We start from the raw sequence: 13,379 nt of genomic DNA on the forward strand, positions 1-13,379 counted from the left end.
TGAAAGTTATTCGTTGCTTCCATAATAATGAAACAAAGTTATTCGTTGCTTCCATAATAATGAAACATACTCCCACTGAATGGTTTTTTATACCTAATATTTTTTCTTGAACCTGTCTACCTTCAGTTTTCGAATTTCAACGCGAAAACGCAAGTGACAATGACAGAACGATCAGAGGCTTTTTTTGTGGGAGTAAAGCAATAGCTGTTTCAGATCCTTGTGGATTGTAGGTGAAAATTTAAAAAAAAATCAGGTTTTCTATACTTTCGAACAATAGACATAGCATCTTGAAATAGCTGCTGCATGTTTCGTGAACTGACTTGAAATGTATCCTGCTAAGACATCTTGCTGAAATGGTCGATAGACTACAAAATTTTGTAGGCCTCTTATGTTATCAGTAACACCTTTTCGTCTTTCCATATTAACTGTAATTTTTGCGCTCTCTGGAGCCAATACTGAAGAGAATGAGTCATATAAATATCTACATCACACCGCCATTAAGTATATGGAAAAGACCCAACCCCACTTGATTAATAACTATAAAAATATTTGATTTTTAATAACAATATTATCATCTTACGTAAGTTTTGCAGTTATACACACACACATATATACATACATATATATGTACATACTATATAGTCGCTACTCAGTAAATTATAGAAATGAAGACATATTTTAGCATATTCTCTACATCTACTTATATAATCCCAAAACGTTTCACTTTCATATCATCAATATAACATTAATATGTATAATTAAAGAAAAATAGTCACATTATGGCATTAACTATAATATTTAATTTCTAATGGTAATAATGTCATAAAACCACCTCAAGTTTTGTAGATTTTAATATCCAATACACAGCTGTACTAAGAAAATTACACAGCGCAGAATCAGACCTGTAAATTTATTTTAATAAGTCTTGAAGATTTCATAACCAATTGAATTTGAGCTCTAAATACGTCAGCGATCTCACAGGTCATGACATTCGTGTAAAAGCCTATTGTTTATTGTAGTATGTGTTTTGTTTTATTTTAAAATGAGCTAAAATGCAATTAGTTCTCAAAACTGACGACAGATGGATTTTGGAAAATAGGAAATTGATGTAGGAAAAATGACATTTCACTGAAAACCACTATTTTTGTGAAAAACTTTGGGTTCCAAGCTTCAAAATGAGGGGTCATTTATTAAAATCCGTTAAGCCATTTCCCCGTAATTTCCATTAATATTTTAAATTATATATATATATATATATATATATATATATATATATATATACTTTCTTTAATGTTATAATTTTCTAAATACAGTCATTACTTACTTTTTTTCCATTACCAGTAATATCTAGGTAACTGTCATTGTTTCAATGTAATCCATACTGATTATACTAGTAGTACTATTTATTTAGTTGAGTGATTATATTCATATGTATTAATTCTTTATATATATTTTTTTCAACTTCGTACTGATATATTGGAATGAATTTTCCTGTCAGTGATTAGATTCATATGTGTGCAATATTTATTATTATTATTATTATTATTATTATTATTACTATTATTATTATTATTATTATTAATACTTGTACACAAGTATTTTCCTGTATATCCTTTGATCCTGGTTCACTGCAAGAAAAGGCGTGATGACCTTAACTGTGTCATGGAAAATAAAATAATAATAACTTATTTTCGTATATCATTATTATTATTATTATTATTATTATTATTATTATTATTATTATTATTATTATTATTATTATTATATACTAAAGTAAGTAGAACACCTATGTCCGAGTTTGTGAAGACAGTATATTTACGTTATTTTGCAACCAAGCTTGGAGATTAACATAAGCCATGGGCGCCTTGTTTCATATGAAAAACTTGTACAGTACATTTGCGCCAGTGGACGAATGAAGAGAGATCATGTCCCAATGGTTATTTTTGTAAAGTTAATTTCATACGAATCAATTCTCGAAATAATCATGATAAGAGTTGTTGTTTTCTAATGCCAGGCGTTTGACAATAAAGTCATTTGACCTCTTGCACTCCAATATTTTTCAAAGATATTATCATGACCAGCCAATGAAGCACAGATTTTGAGGTGTTCCGAATCCATTTCTTGGTTTGAGTTGCACAATGGGCAGTTAGGGGACTGATATATTCCAATTCTATGCAGGTATTTAGCCAAACAATCATGGCCTGTTGCCAATCTAAATGCAGCTACAGACGATTTTCGTGGTAAATCGGGAATTAACTGTGGATTTTGATGCAGAGAGTTCCATTTTTTCCCTTGAGATTGTGGTATCAAATTTACTTTGGTGAAGTCTAAGTATGTAGATTTAATAAATCTCTTCACAGAGTAATACGTAGATTTAGTAACAGGTTTGTAAGTAGCAGTGCTGCTCTTCTTCGCTAAAGCATCTGCATTCTCGTTTCCCAGGATTCCACAATGGGATGGTATCCATTGGAATACAATTCTTTTATTGAGTGATATTAATTGAGAGAGCATTTTAGTTATTTCTGCTGTTTGAGATGAAGGTGTGTGTTTAGAGACTATTGATAGAATAGCTGCTTTGGAGTCTGACAATATAACTGCATTCCTAAATTTATTGATGTGGCGTAGAAGATTCCTGAGACATTCACTTATTGCAATGATTTCATCATCAAAACTTGTTATTCCATATCCAAGTGATTTATAAAATGAGAAGAGACAGCATGTAACACCTGCACCGGCACCTTATTCTCTAGAGATCAAGGATCCGTCGGTGTATAAATGAAGCCAGTTTTGTGGAGGGTACCTAATATTAATTGTCTCTAAAGACAATTGTTTCAGTACTTCAGTGTTTACTTCTGATTTCAGTATTTCTTCTGTTAAATTTAGATTATATTCTATATTTAATAGAGTTAAAGGGTTTGGTTTAATTTGTAAGTTTTCTTTTAAATTCGGAATATTGATTTTCTGTTTTAATTCTTGAACAATGGATACGAAACTTTTTTGAGTTTTCAATCTACAGAGAGGACTGTATGAATGCCAATTGTTTCCTGGTAATCTGATAAGTTTTTCATATTGAACCAGTGCTTTTTCTTCTATTGTCATTTTGATACTGTTAATATTAGTGAGGAATCTCATAGAATCTATTGTAGTTGTTTTGAGTCCACCAGTAATGAGCCTGAGAGCTTGGTTTTGAACATATTCTATGTCGTTTATGAAAGGTGAGGTAATTAAAATTTCTCCGCAGTAGGTCAGCACTGGCTTTATAAACATTTTGTATGTAGTGTTCAAAGTATTCCTAGAGCATCCCCATTTCTTTCCTGCTAGTCTTTTTAGAAGGGAGAAACTTTCACGAGTTTTTTCAGAAATGTATTTCAAATGGTTGCTCCATGTTAACTTACTATCGAAAATAACTCCAAGATATTTGGATTCATAAGTCCTAGGAAGGTGTTGGCCATTGTATTGGATATTGAATTGTCTTTCTTTTTTACCGAGTGAAAATATTTGGTAGTTACTTTTGCTTAAATTGAGTGTCATCAAATTTGATGTATTCCATTCACGTACTTAATTTAAAGCTTTAAGAGCAGGATTTTGAATTTTGTCTCTATGTCTGTAAGATCCGGAAGTCCACAAAACTATATCGTCTGCAAATAGTGCTGTTGTCATGTATGATTCCTGTAAGAGGGAGGGTAAGTCATTTATATAATGACATAATGATCTACATTCAGCTATGAGCCGTGTGTTAAACTCGGATCTGGTAATGTTCCAACCTTCCACATGCTACCACAGTTATCAGTAGATTAATCTTTAAAGTCTGTATGTGTGATATAGCACAAGGAAAAGAACGTGGGGACAGCGACAGTGATTTTCAAACTTCACATAGTGGATGCTTGACCACAACGAGTTGAGTGATCATAATGGTCCCATGTCATAATAGTTTATTAATCTATCACAACGCAACTTCTCAAAATTTGCTAGACAATATCAATTCATTATGTTGCAAAAACTTATAATCAAAATTTGTTTGAAAAGGGGACTGGATTATCCAACAAATTTGATCCATTCTGAATTGAATGTTTTCAGAATTGACCAAATTTATAAATACTCTTTAATGAAATTCTATCATAAAAATAGAATGAAAATTGTAGCTCAGCCACATGCTCATAATACAAGACGAAATGAAATTCTTAAATTAGTTCAACCTAAATACTTCACATCTGCTGCTTTACTACACAGTACAAATTATGGTCCACGGCTATATAATTCGATAATAAAATTTCATCCAGAATTGACTACTTTAAGCAATGAAATTTTCAGATCCAGAATTAAAAAATTTATATGACAGACTTCCCTGTACATATATTATGTACTATGTATTGTAAAACAAGCTTATTTCTATCCTAAGTGTATTTCTCTATCTTATCTTGGTTACTATATCAACATGACCTGCACTAATTATACTACTATTAATAATTTAATATTAATCCATCAATCTAAACATCGTCTCTTTTTTCACTCAGTTATTATTAGTATTGTTATTTACTAATTTTATTATAATCTTTATATGAGCTTTTTTCTTAAGTATGTTGTCTACAAAGTATGTGTATGTATGTAACGGAACTGTCCCCGAACACGAGCTTTGCTCTTTCGGGGTATTTTAATGTAACGTTTTTATGTATATGTTATTATTAAATAAATAAATAAATAAATAAATAAATAAAATAAATAAATCCTCTACATTCGAAAGTTCAATTTCCTAAACAAGATGGAACAGATAATAAATTAAGAAAATTACTGCTGAATTCCATAGTAAAAATTATAAGTTTTAGCAGAATCTGCTAATGCAATGCAAATTTCAAATTATATTGTGAAAAATAAATTTCGCACAAAATTTGGGCTCTATAATATAAAGCCCATTAAAACAAAAAAAATAAATCTTGCTGACAATCTAACTTGATAGGAGTTCTCAAAGGCGACTGGAACTTAATACGGTTCTCAGTTTTCATTCAGTTCTTGACATAACCCCTTCTTTTCTGTAGCCTTCCATTCAAAACTTTCTTCTGTGATTCATTACTTATAAATGGATTTAAGGAACTCGCAGGTTCATTGCCGCCCTCACATAAGCCTGCCATCGGTACCTATCCTGTGCAAGATTAATCCACTCTCTATCATCATATTCCACCTCCCTCAAATCCATTTTAATATTAGCCTCCCATTTAAGTATGACCCTCCCCAAAGGTCTTTTACCTCCGGCCTCCCAACTAACACTCTATATGCATTTCTGCAGTCGTCCATACGTGCTACATGCCCTACCAATATCATACGTCTGGATTTAATGTTCCCAATTATGTCAGATGAAGAATACAATGCGTGCAGTTCTGCGTTGAGTAACATTCTCCATTCTCCTGTAACTTCATCCTTTCAGACACAAATATTTTCGTAAGAACATTATTCTCAAACACCCTTAATCTCTGTTCCTCTCTCAAAGTGAGAGTCCAAGTTTCACAACCATAGAGAACAACCGGTAATATAACTGTTTTATAAATTCGAACTTTCAGATTTTTTTGACAGCAGACTAGATGCCAAGAGCTTCTCTACCGAATAATTGTAGGCATTTCCCATATTTATTCTGCGTTTAATATCCTCTCGAGTGTCATTTATATTTGTTACCGCTGCTTCAAGATAATTTAATTTTTCCACTTCTTCGAAGGATAAATCTCCCATTTTTATACGATGAAAGAGTAATGGAACGGAGAAAAATTCTCTCCGGCGCCGGGATTTGAACCCGGGTTTACAGCTCTACGTGCTGATGCTTTATCCACTAAGCCACACCGGATACAACTCCGACGCCGGTTAGATTCGTCTCAGATTAAGCTCCAACTCTTGGGTTCCCTCTAGTGGCCGCCCTCTGCACTACGTCATAGATGTCTATGAACGCAGGACCGAAGTCCACACATGTGCTGAGGTGCACTCGATATGAGTGACTAGTATGATGACGCAGAATATCTGCATGGAAATATCATATGTACTTCGGTACATTAAAATAATATATATGATATGCGTAAATCACTTCGTGATTTAAGACGGCGCTAATTCCGTCGGATCCCGGCCAACTAGTCACTCATATCGAGTGCACCTCAGCACATGTGTGGACTTCGGTCCTGCGTTCATAGACATCTATGACGTAGTGCAGAGGGCGGCCACTAGAGGGAACCCAAGAGTTGGAGCTTAATGAGACGATTCTAACCGGCGTCGGAGTTGTATCCGGTGTGGCTTAGTGGATAAAGCATCAGCACGTAGAGCTGAAAACCCGGGTTCAAATCCCGGCGCCGGAGAGAATTTTTCTCCGTTCCATTACTCTTTCATCGTATGATGACGCAGAATATCTGCATGGAAATATCATATGTACTTCGGTACATTAAAATAATATATATGATATGCGTAAATCACTTCGTGATTTAAGACGGCGCTTATTCCGTCGGATCCCGGCCAACTAGTCACTCATATCGAGTGCACCTCAGCACATGTGTGAACTTCGGTCCTGCATTCATAGACATCTATGACGTAGTGCAGAGGGCGGCCACTAGAGGGAACCCAAGAGTTGGAGCTTAATCTGAGACGATTCTAACCGGCGTCGGAGTTGTATCCGGTGTGGCTTAGTGGATAAACCATCAGCACGTAGAGCTGAAAACCCGGGTTCAAATCCTGGCGCCGGAGAGAATTTTTCTCCATTCCATTACTGTTTCATCGTATGATGACGCAGAATATCTCCATGGAAATATCATATGTACTTCGGTACATTAAAATAATATATATCCAATTTTTATATTTCCATTTCGTATAATATTCTGGTCACAAGGCATAATCATATACTTCCTCTTTTCATGGTTTATTTCCAAACCTATTGCTTTACTTCCTTCAAGTAAAATTTCCGTGTTTTCCCTAATCATTTCTGGATTTTCTCCTAACTTATTCACGTAATCCGCATAGAGGAGAAGCTGATGTAACCCGTTCAATTCCAAACTCTCTCCGTTATCCAGAACTTTCCTAAAGGGATATTCTAGAGCGAAGCTAAAAAGTAAACTCTGTGTTCCATTAAAAGAAGCTATTTGAGACATTTGCCTGCGTTTCATAATATGAAAATCTGAGCGGGAACTCCCTAGAAGTGCAATGAAGTATGAGCAGAAAGACGAAAAGCTCCAGCTATCTGGCGCTGCAAAAGTAGCTCAACCTCTAAGAATAGAAGTACAGATCCGAAAAACTTGTAGCAACTTTCGCAGCAGTAGGAAACTAGCAAAATGGACAGAGATTGCAGCCACATTGGAAATGTTGAGAATCAAAGCAGTGACGTGGTCGTAGCCTAAAAGACATCATGGTTATCGAAGAACAGGAGGATAATAAACCAGCTGATATAGTAGGAGTTGTACTACGTTACTTGTCATGGTAATGATAATTTTAGTGAATCTTATGTCATTTCAGTACCAAGACATATCGAGGCGTTAAGGACAATAACCACACAAATATAGTGAATAAAAACAGTATCATACATTATAAAATTTATTTCTTAAGTCAGCATTAAGGGTCGTATTCATAGACGAGACTTTGGACCAAAGTTGACTTCGGACGTTACAAAGTCACCATTTTCCTATTCACAGTCGACACTTTGAAGGAAAGTAAACTTCAATCGTGACTTTACTTCGAAGTCAGCGAAAATCTAGACTTTGACTTTGACTTTCGTTTGCAAACAAAAGGAAAATGGCTAATATGTTTTTACGGGATATCAGCCGAGTTAAGATTTTGGAATGCTCCAAGCTTTCGACTGCTATATCTGCAGCCATCTTCAGGGAAGTGATGTCCGAACAGAAAGTCGAAAGGTAATATAGATGTTAGGCTGTCTCAGGTGAAACGGGATTGGTTGGGCAGACTGGCCGCACAATAGAAGACAGAATCAAAGAACATAAGAGGAACCTGAGGCTGTATTACCCGGAAAAATCTGCAGTGGCGCAATACAGCATAGAAAAGGAGCATAAAATACTGTTTGACCACACCAAGGTCATTAACAAATCAAGCCACTACTGGGATCGTACAATCAAGGAGGCCATAGAGATCAAGCTGGAGAAAAACAACTTTAACAGAGACAGTGGACTCCAGCTCAGTCAGGCATGGACACCGGCCTTGGACCAACTTAGGCCCTCTTACAATCAAGGTCATGAAGATCACGGACCGAGAACGGCAACCGATTCCAACCGGCGGAACAGGGCTCGTCGCCCGCCAAACTTCACGCAGGAATCCCGGGAGGGGCGGAGCTTACGAGAGATGACAATTCCCGGCCCCGGATTGGCCGATCCGCCAACCAATTCCATTTCACCTGAGACAGCCTAACATCTATATTACCTTTCGACTTTCTATTCGGACATCACACTTCCCTGAAGATGGCTGCAGATATAGCAGTCGAAAGCTTGGAGCATTCCAAAATCTTAACTCGGCTGATATCCCGCGAAAACATATTAGCGAACCAACGCCGAGAAAGCATCAAATCATACAAAAGGAAAATGACTGATATTTGAGAAATTGTTGAATTTGCCGAGAATATTGAACACATCTAGGAGATTATTAAAGCTGCTTATGTTCCTTAGCGTATTATTATAGATTATAAATTCAAATCAAGGTACAGATTTGATAAACAGACAGTATTAAATATCCTCGTCATTTTTCAACTTTCATTGATGAATAATGAAACAGGATTATCTGTTCCAACAGTAAATAATACAACTTATTTCATCGCGATTTTACGCTATAGGTAAGGATTAATAGATTAATATTGATTCTTACTATTTAATTCTATAGAGGATAGGTTATACAGTTGGAAATGCAGTGAATTTATAATCCTTGCGGTCGTCATAATAATGTTTTCTGCATATTTAATTCAGATAATTTTTAAATAGTTTCTGCAGACATATAGGGAATAACTCTGCCAACTGTCAGCAGGATTGTATGTCTCTTTCACAGTCTGTCATTGGTGAAATCTTATCTTCCATATCCTCACAACAAAGTTATTTTACAATGAAATAATTTCAGGCCTCAATGTGAAACTAACGTAACTGCGATAGATGTTTTATTCACAATAAAATTCTTAACAGGCAATATTATTTCAGATAAACTATACTATCATGTTTTTGTGGCCAGGTAGATTTTATTTTTTATTTTATTGGGTTATTTTACGACGTTGTATCAACATCTAGGTTATTTAACGTCTGAATGAAATGAAGGTGATAATGCCGGTGAAATGAGTCCGGGGCCCAGCACCGAATGTTACCCAGCATTTGCTCGTATTGGGTTGAGGGAAAACCCCGGAAAAAACCTCAGCCAGGTAACTTGCCCCAACCGGGATTCGAGCCCGGGCCACCTGGTTTCGCGGCGAGACGCGCTGACCGTTACTCCACAGGTGTGGACGGCCAGGTAGAAGAACAAATTATTACCGGTTGGTGTAAAGACCTAAAAATGTCAATTTTTGTACTTACTGTACGTTAGTTTCACCTTAAGCCCTCGAATATATTATTCTTCTGTAAAGCTGTAAGAACGATTGGCAATTGCTTAACATATACTGATGTTCAATTGTTTCATTGATTTGTGACTCAAAAGATGGCTTTGATTGTGGTAACACCTACTCTCTTTCAACTATCTATTAATTTAATTTGTTTAGAAGGCAGTGATTTTGATTGCCAACATTAGAACAAGATCGTCAAATCTGGACTTACCAAAGTCAAAGTCCCAAAAATATCGTCTATGAATAGGACTTTTAACAAAGTTAAACTTTACTGCGAAAGTCAACTTTGGAAAGTCTTCAGTCTCGTCTATCAATACGACCCTAAATGAAGTTCTGAAAGAACAGAAACAAAACCAGTACAGTACACTCACCTCTCAGTCAACACTTCATCGTCTTCTGAAGATAGTTCCACTTCCTGCTCCTGCTGAACTCTGTCCACATCGAACAAATCTTCCTGGAAAAAAATGAGTAAATAATGAAGAGAATATTAACAAGTCAAATGAGTCATTACTTTTCTGTCAGACAACACACTATTCAAACCTATTGAATACAATCTAACCTTTTTGTAAGGTTTTAATATCTTTTACACAAAATGGAATATTAGTTTCTCCGAAATGCACTGACTTACTTCTTTCACACACCTTTTCTTAAATTCAGATTATTTGCTTGTATTGTAGGGAATTGAAATCAAGTTCCAAACCTGTAAATATGTGCATATTATGTATAAATGGCCTACAGAAAACGTAATCAGAATTTGCAAAGAGATGTGACGTAAATAAACAGTGAACAGGTTATACTGAAACATTAATATATTTCACTGTTGAAAGTTTCATTAAATGAAAAATGCACACTCTTTAACACTCAGATTACCAGGAAACAATTAGCATTCATACAGTCCTCTCAGTAGATTAAAAACTCAAAAAAGTTTCATATCAATGGTTCTAGAATTAAAACAGAAAATCAACGTCCCCAATTTAAAAGAAAACTTACAAATTAAACCAAACCCTTTAACTCTATCAAATATAGAGTATAATCTAAATTTAACACAAGAAATACTGAAATAATGAAACAAATTTCTTTAGAGACAATTAATATTAGGTACCCTCCACAAAACTGGCTTCATTTATACACCGATGGATCCTTGATCTCCAGGGAACAAGGTGCAGGTGCAGGTGTCACGTGCTGTCCCTTCTCACTTTATATATCTCTTGGATATGGAACTACAAGTTTTGATGGAGAAATCATTGCAATAAGTGAAAGTCTTAGGAATCTTCTCTGCCACATCAATAAATTTAAAAATACAGTTGTATTGTCAGACTCCAAAACAGCTATTCTATCAATAGTCTCTAAACACACACCTTCATCTCAAACAGCAGAAATAACTAAAATGCTCTCTCAATTAATCACTCAATAAAAGAATTGTATTCCAATGGATACCATCCCATTGTCGAATCCTGGAAAACGAGAATGCAGATGCTTTAGAAAAGAAGGGCAGCACTGCTACTTACAGACCTGTTACTAAATCTACGTATTACTCTGTGAAAAGATTTATTAAATCTACATACTTAGACTTCAACAAACAAAATTTTATACCACAATCTCAAGGGAAAAAATGGAACTGTCTGCATCATAATCCACAGTTGATTCCCGCTTTACCACGCAAATCGTCTGAAGCTGCATTTAGATTGGCAACAGGCCATGATTGTTTGGCCAAACACCTGCAGAGAATTGGAATATACTGTATCAGTCTCCTAACTGTCCATTGTGCAACTCAAATCAAGAAATTGATTCAGAACATCTCAAAATCTGTGGGTCAGTGGCTAACCATGACAATATCTTTGAAAAATATTGGAGTGCAAGAGGTCAAATGACTTTGTCATATGACTGGCATTAGAAAACAACAACACTCCTTAATACGACTTGTTCTTTTGTCGTAAGATAGCACAAAATAAATGAATCGCCACCATAGTTGCAAATTAAATTATAATACACATTGCTCCTACGCATTCATACGATTTGCGGCCCAAAATGAATTGAGGTATGGAATTTGTCGTCATTTTGGAACTTGGTAAAAGAACTGAAGAGACCGGTTTTCTCGTAGACACAGATAATTATGGCAGATCGAAGTCCATAGAAAACGGTGTAAATGCGGATTTTATAACATTACAAAATAAATCTGAATACCAAACAATCGCAGTGAATGAAGTTGCCAGGGGACAGCAGATGAAATACTTAACAATGTAGCGTATATTCACAGATTAGTGTATAACAGAATACAGGCACCTCTTTTATAATAATAATAATAATAATAATAATAATAATAAATTTATTGATAGTTATGTGCTGGACAACAGCCATTGGCCAATAAAAATCCAGCACAGTGATACAATTAATACATTAAAATGAACAACTATGGTACAAATTAAATACTTGAGTTAACATCAAAATAAAGAACATAGATTACAATAATTAATTTACAAGAATTAATACTATAAAATATTAGGGAAAGGAGTTCATTCTTACAACCAATTTGTGTATAAGGATTATTCAAATAATATTAGCAAAGACATTGCCATATTCTAATACTTCTATACATTGAATGGATCGAAATCGCCTACATGTAAGTTAGCATCTGGAGACCGGCGAGGAAGATTTAGAATTTCTAATATTGAAGAGTTTGTGATGTCTCATGTCCTTCCTAGGAATACGAAGGTGACACTGTTTAAGAAAGATTGACAATCAATGTCACCTTTAAGGACCTTACATAAGAATAAGTAATCGAGATCATGACGTCTGGCATACAGGCATCCACATTTAAAGTGCTCGCATTTTTTATCATAGTTATACCCGGAGTTATTAGGCAGGAATCTGTACGAACATAATGAAATAAATTTCCTTTGAATATTTTCCAGTTTTGCCGAATCAGAACTACTAATAGAGTTCCAAACTACAGATGCATATTCGAGTTTCGATCTCACTAATAATAATAATAATAATAATAATAATAATAATAATAATAATAATAATAATAATAATAATAATAATAATAATAATAATTATGATCATGATAATAATAATAATAATTTTAAAAGTTGAAAAAATTAGAGCAAGCAACCCTTGATTATAAAATTAGGAATGCTATCTGTACCTTTAGATTTATTAGGCTTTAGCTTTTTAATGGCTTTAGTTACATCATCGGATGTAATTTTAGGAAGGGGCAAACAGTCAGTAATATTAGAATCATAAGTAATGAAATTAGAGTTACAATTTTGTTGAACAGATTTAAATTGACTAGCAGATGCATTTGCAATTTCTTTTTCATCTGCGATGTGAACGCCATTTATTATTAATTCTGTGGGATTGCTATTAGTTTTTCGAAACGTTTCTACATATTTCCAAAATTTATTTGGTTCATGCTTTAGGTTATCATCAATTGATTGTAACCATTTGAATTTATCGGATTTAATCATGGCTTTGACTTGTTTTCTAAAATTAGAAAAAATTTGATAATGATGATCAGTTTTATATTTGTTGTAATTTTTATGAGCTTTATTTTTTTTCTTAATAAGCTGACGTAATTCGTTTGAAAACCATTTAGGATAATGCGATTTTTTAACAAAGGTGACAGGGACACAAAGAGATATAGCATTGCTTATAATTTGAGACAAGGAATTTGCAGCAGTGTTTACATCAGTAGGCTGATATATGCTAGTCCAATCATAATTGTATAAAATAGAATAAAGATTCAGATAATCACCTTGAGAATAATTTAAATATGAACTGATGTGACAGTGTTCCGGTAACGATAAATTTACTTCAATATAAATAGAGATAGATG

The 13,379-nt window shown here is 34.4% G+C and overlaps 1 protein-coding gene and 1 long non-coding RNA gene across 2 annotated transcripts in view; one reads left to right on the top strand and one right to left on the bottom strand.

The window, feature by feature from the left end:
- Nucleotides 1–13,379, top strand: part of LOC138691745 (uncharacterized) — a 400,261-nt gene that overhangs the window by 369,226 nt on the left and 17,656 nt on the right. The window lies entirely within an intron of this gene.
- LOC138691739 (zinc finger protein ZFP2-like) overlaps nucleotides 1–13,379 on the bottom strand; it is a 32,728-nt gene that overhangs the window by 4,885 nt on the left and 14,464 nt on the right. The window contains exon 3 of the mRNA XM_069814051.1: nucleotides 9,913–9,995. Coding sequence (XP_069670152.1) covers nucleotides 9,913–9,995 — 83 coding nt within the window. The remainder of the gene's footprint in view (nucleotides 1–9,912; nucleotides 9,996–13,379) is intronic.

This window comes from Periplaneta americana, chromosome 16 (genome assembly GCF_040183065.1).
Source record: "Periplaneta americana isolate PAMFEO1 chromosome 16, P.americana_PAMFEO1_priV1, whole genome shotgun sequence".
Lineage (NCBI taxonomy): Eukaryota > Metazoa > Arthropoda > Insecta > Blattodea > Blattidae > Periplaneta > Periplaneta americana.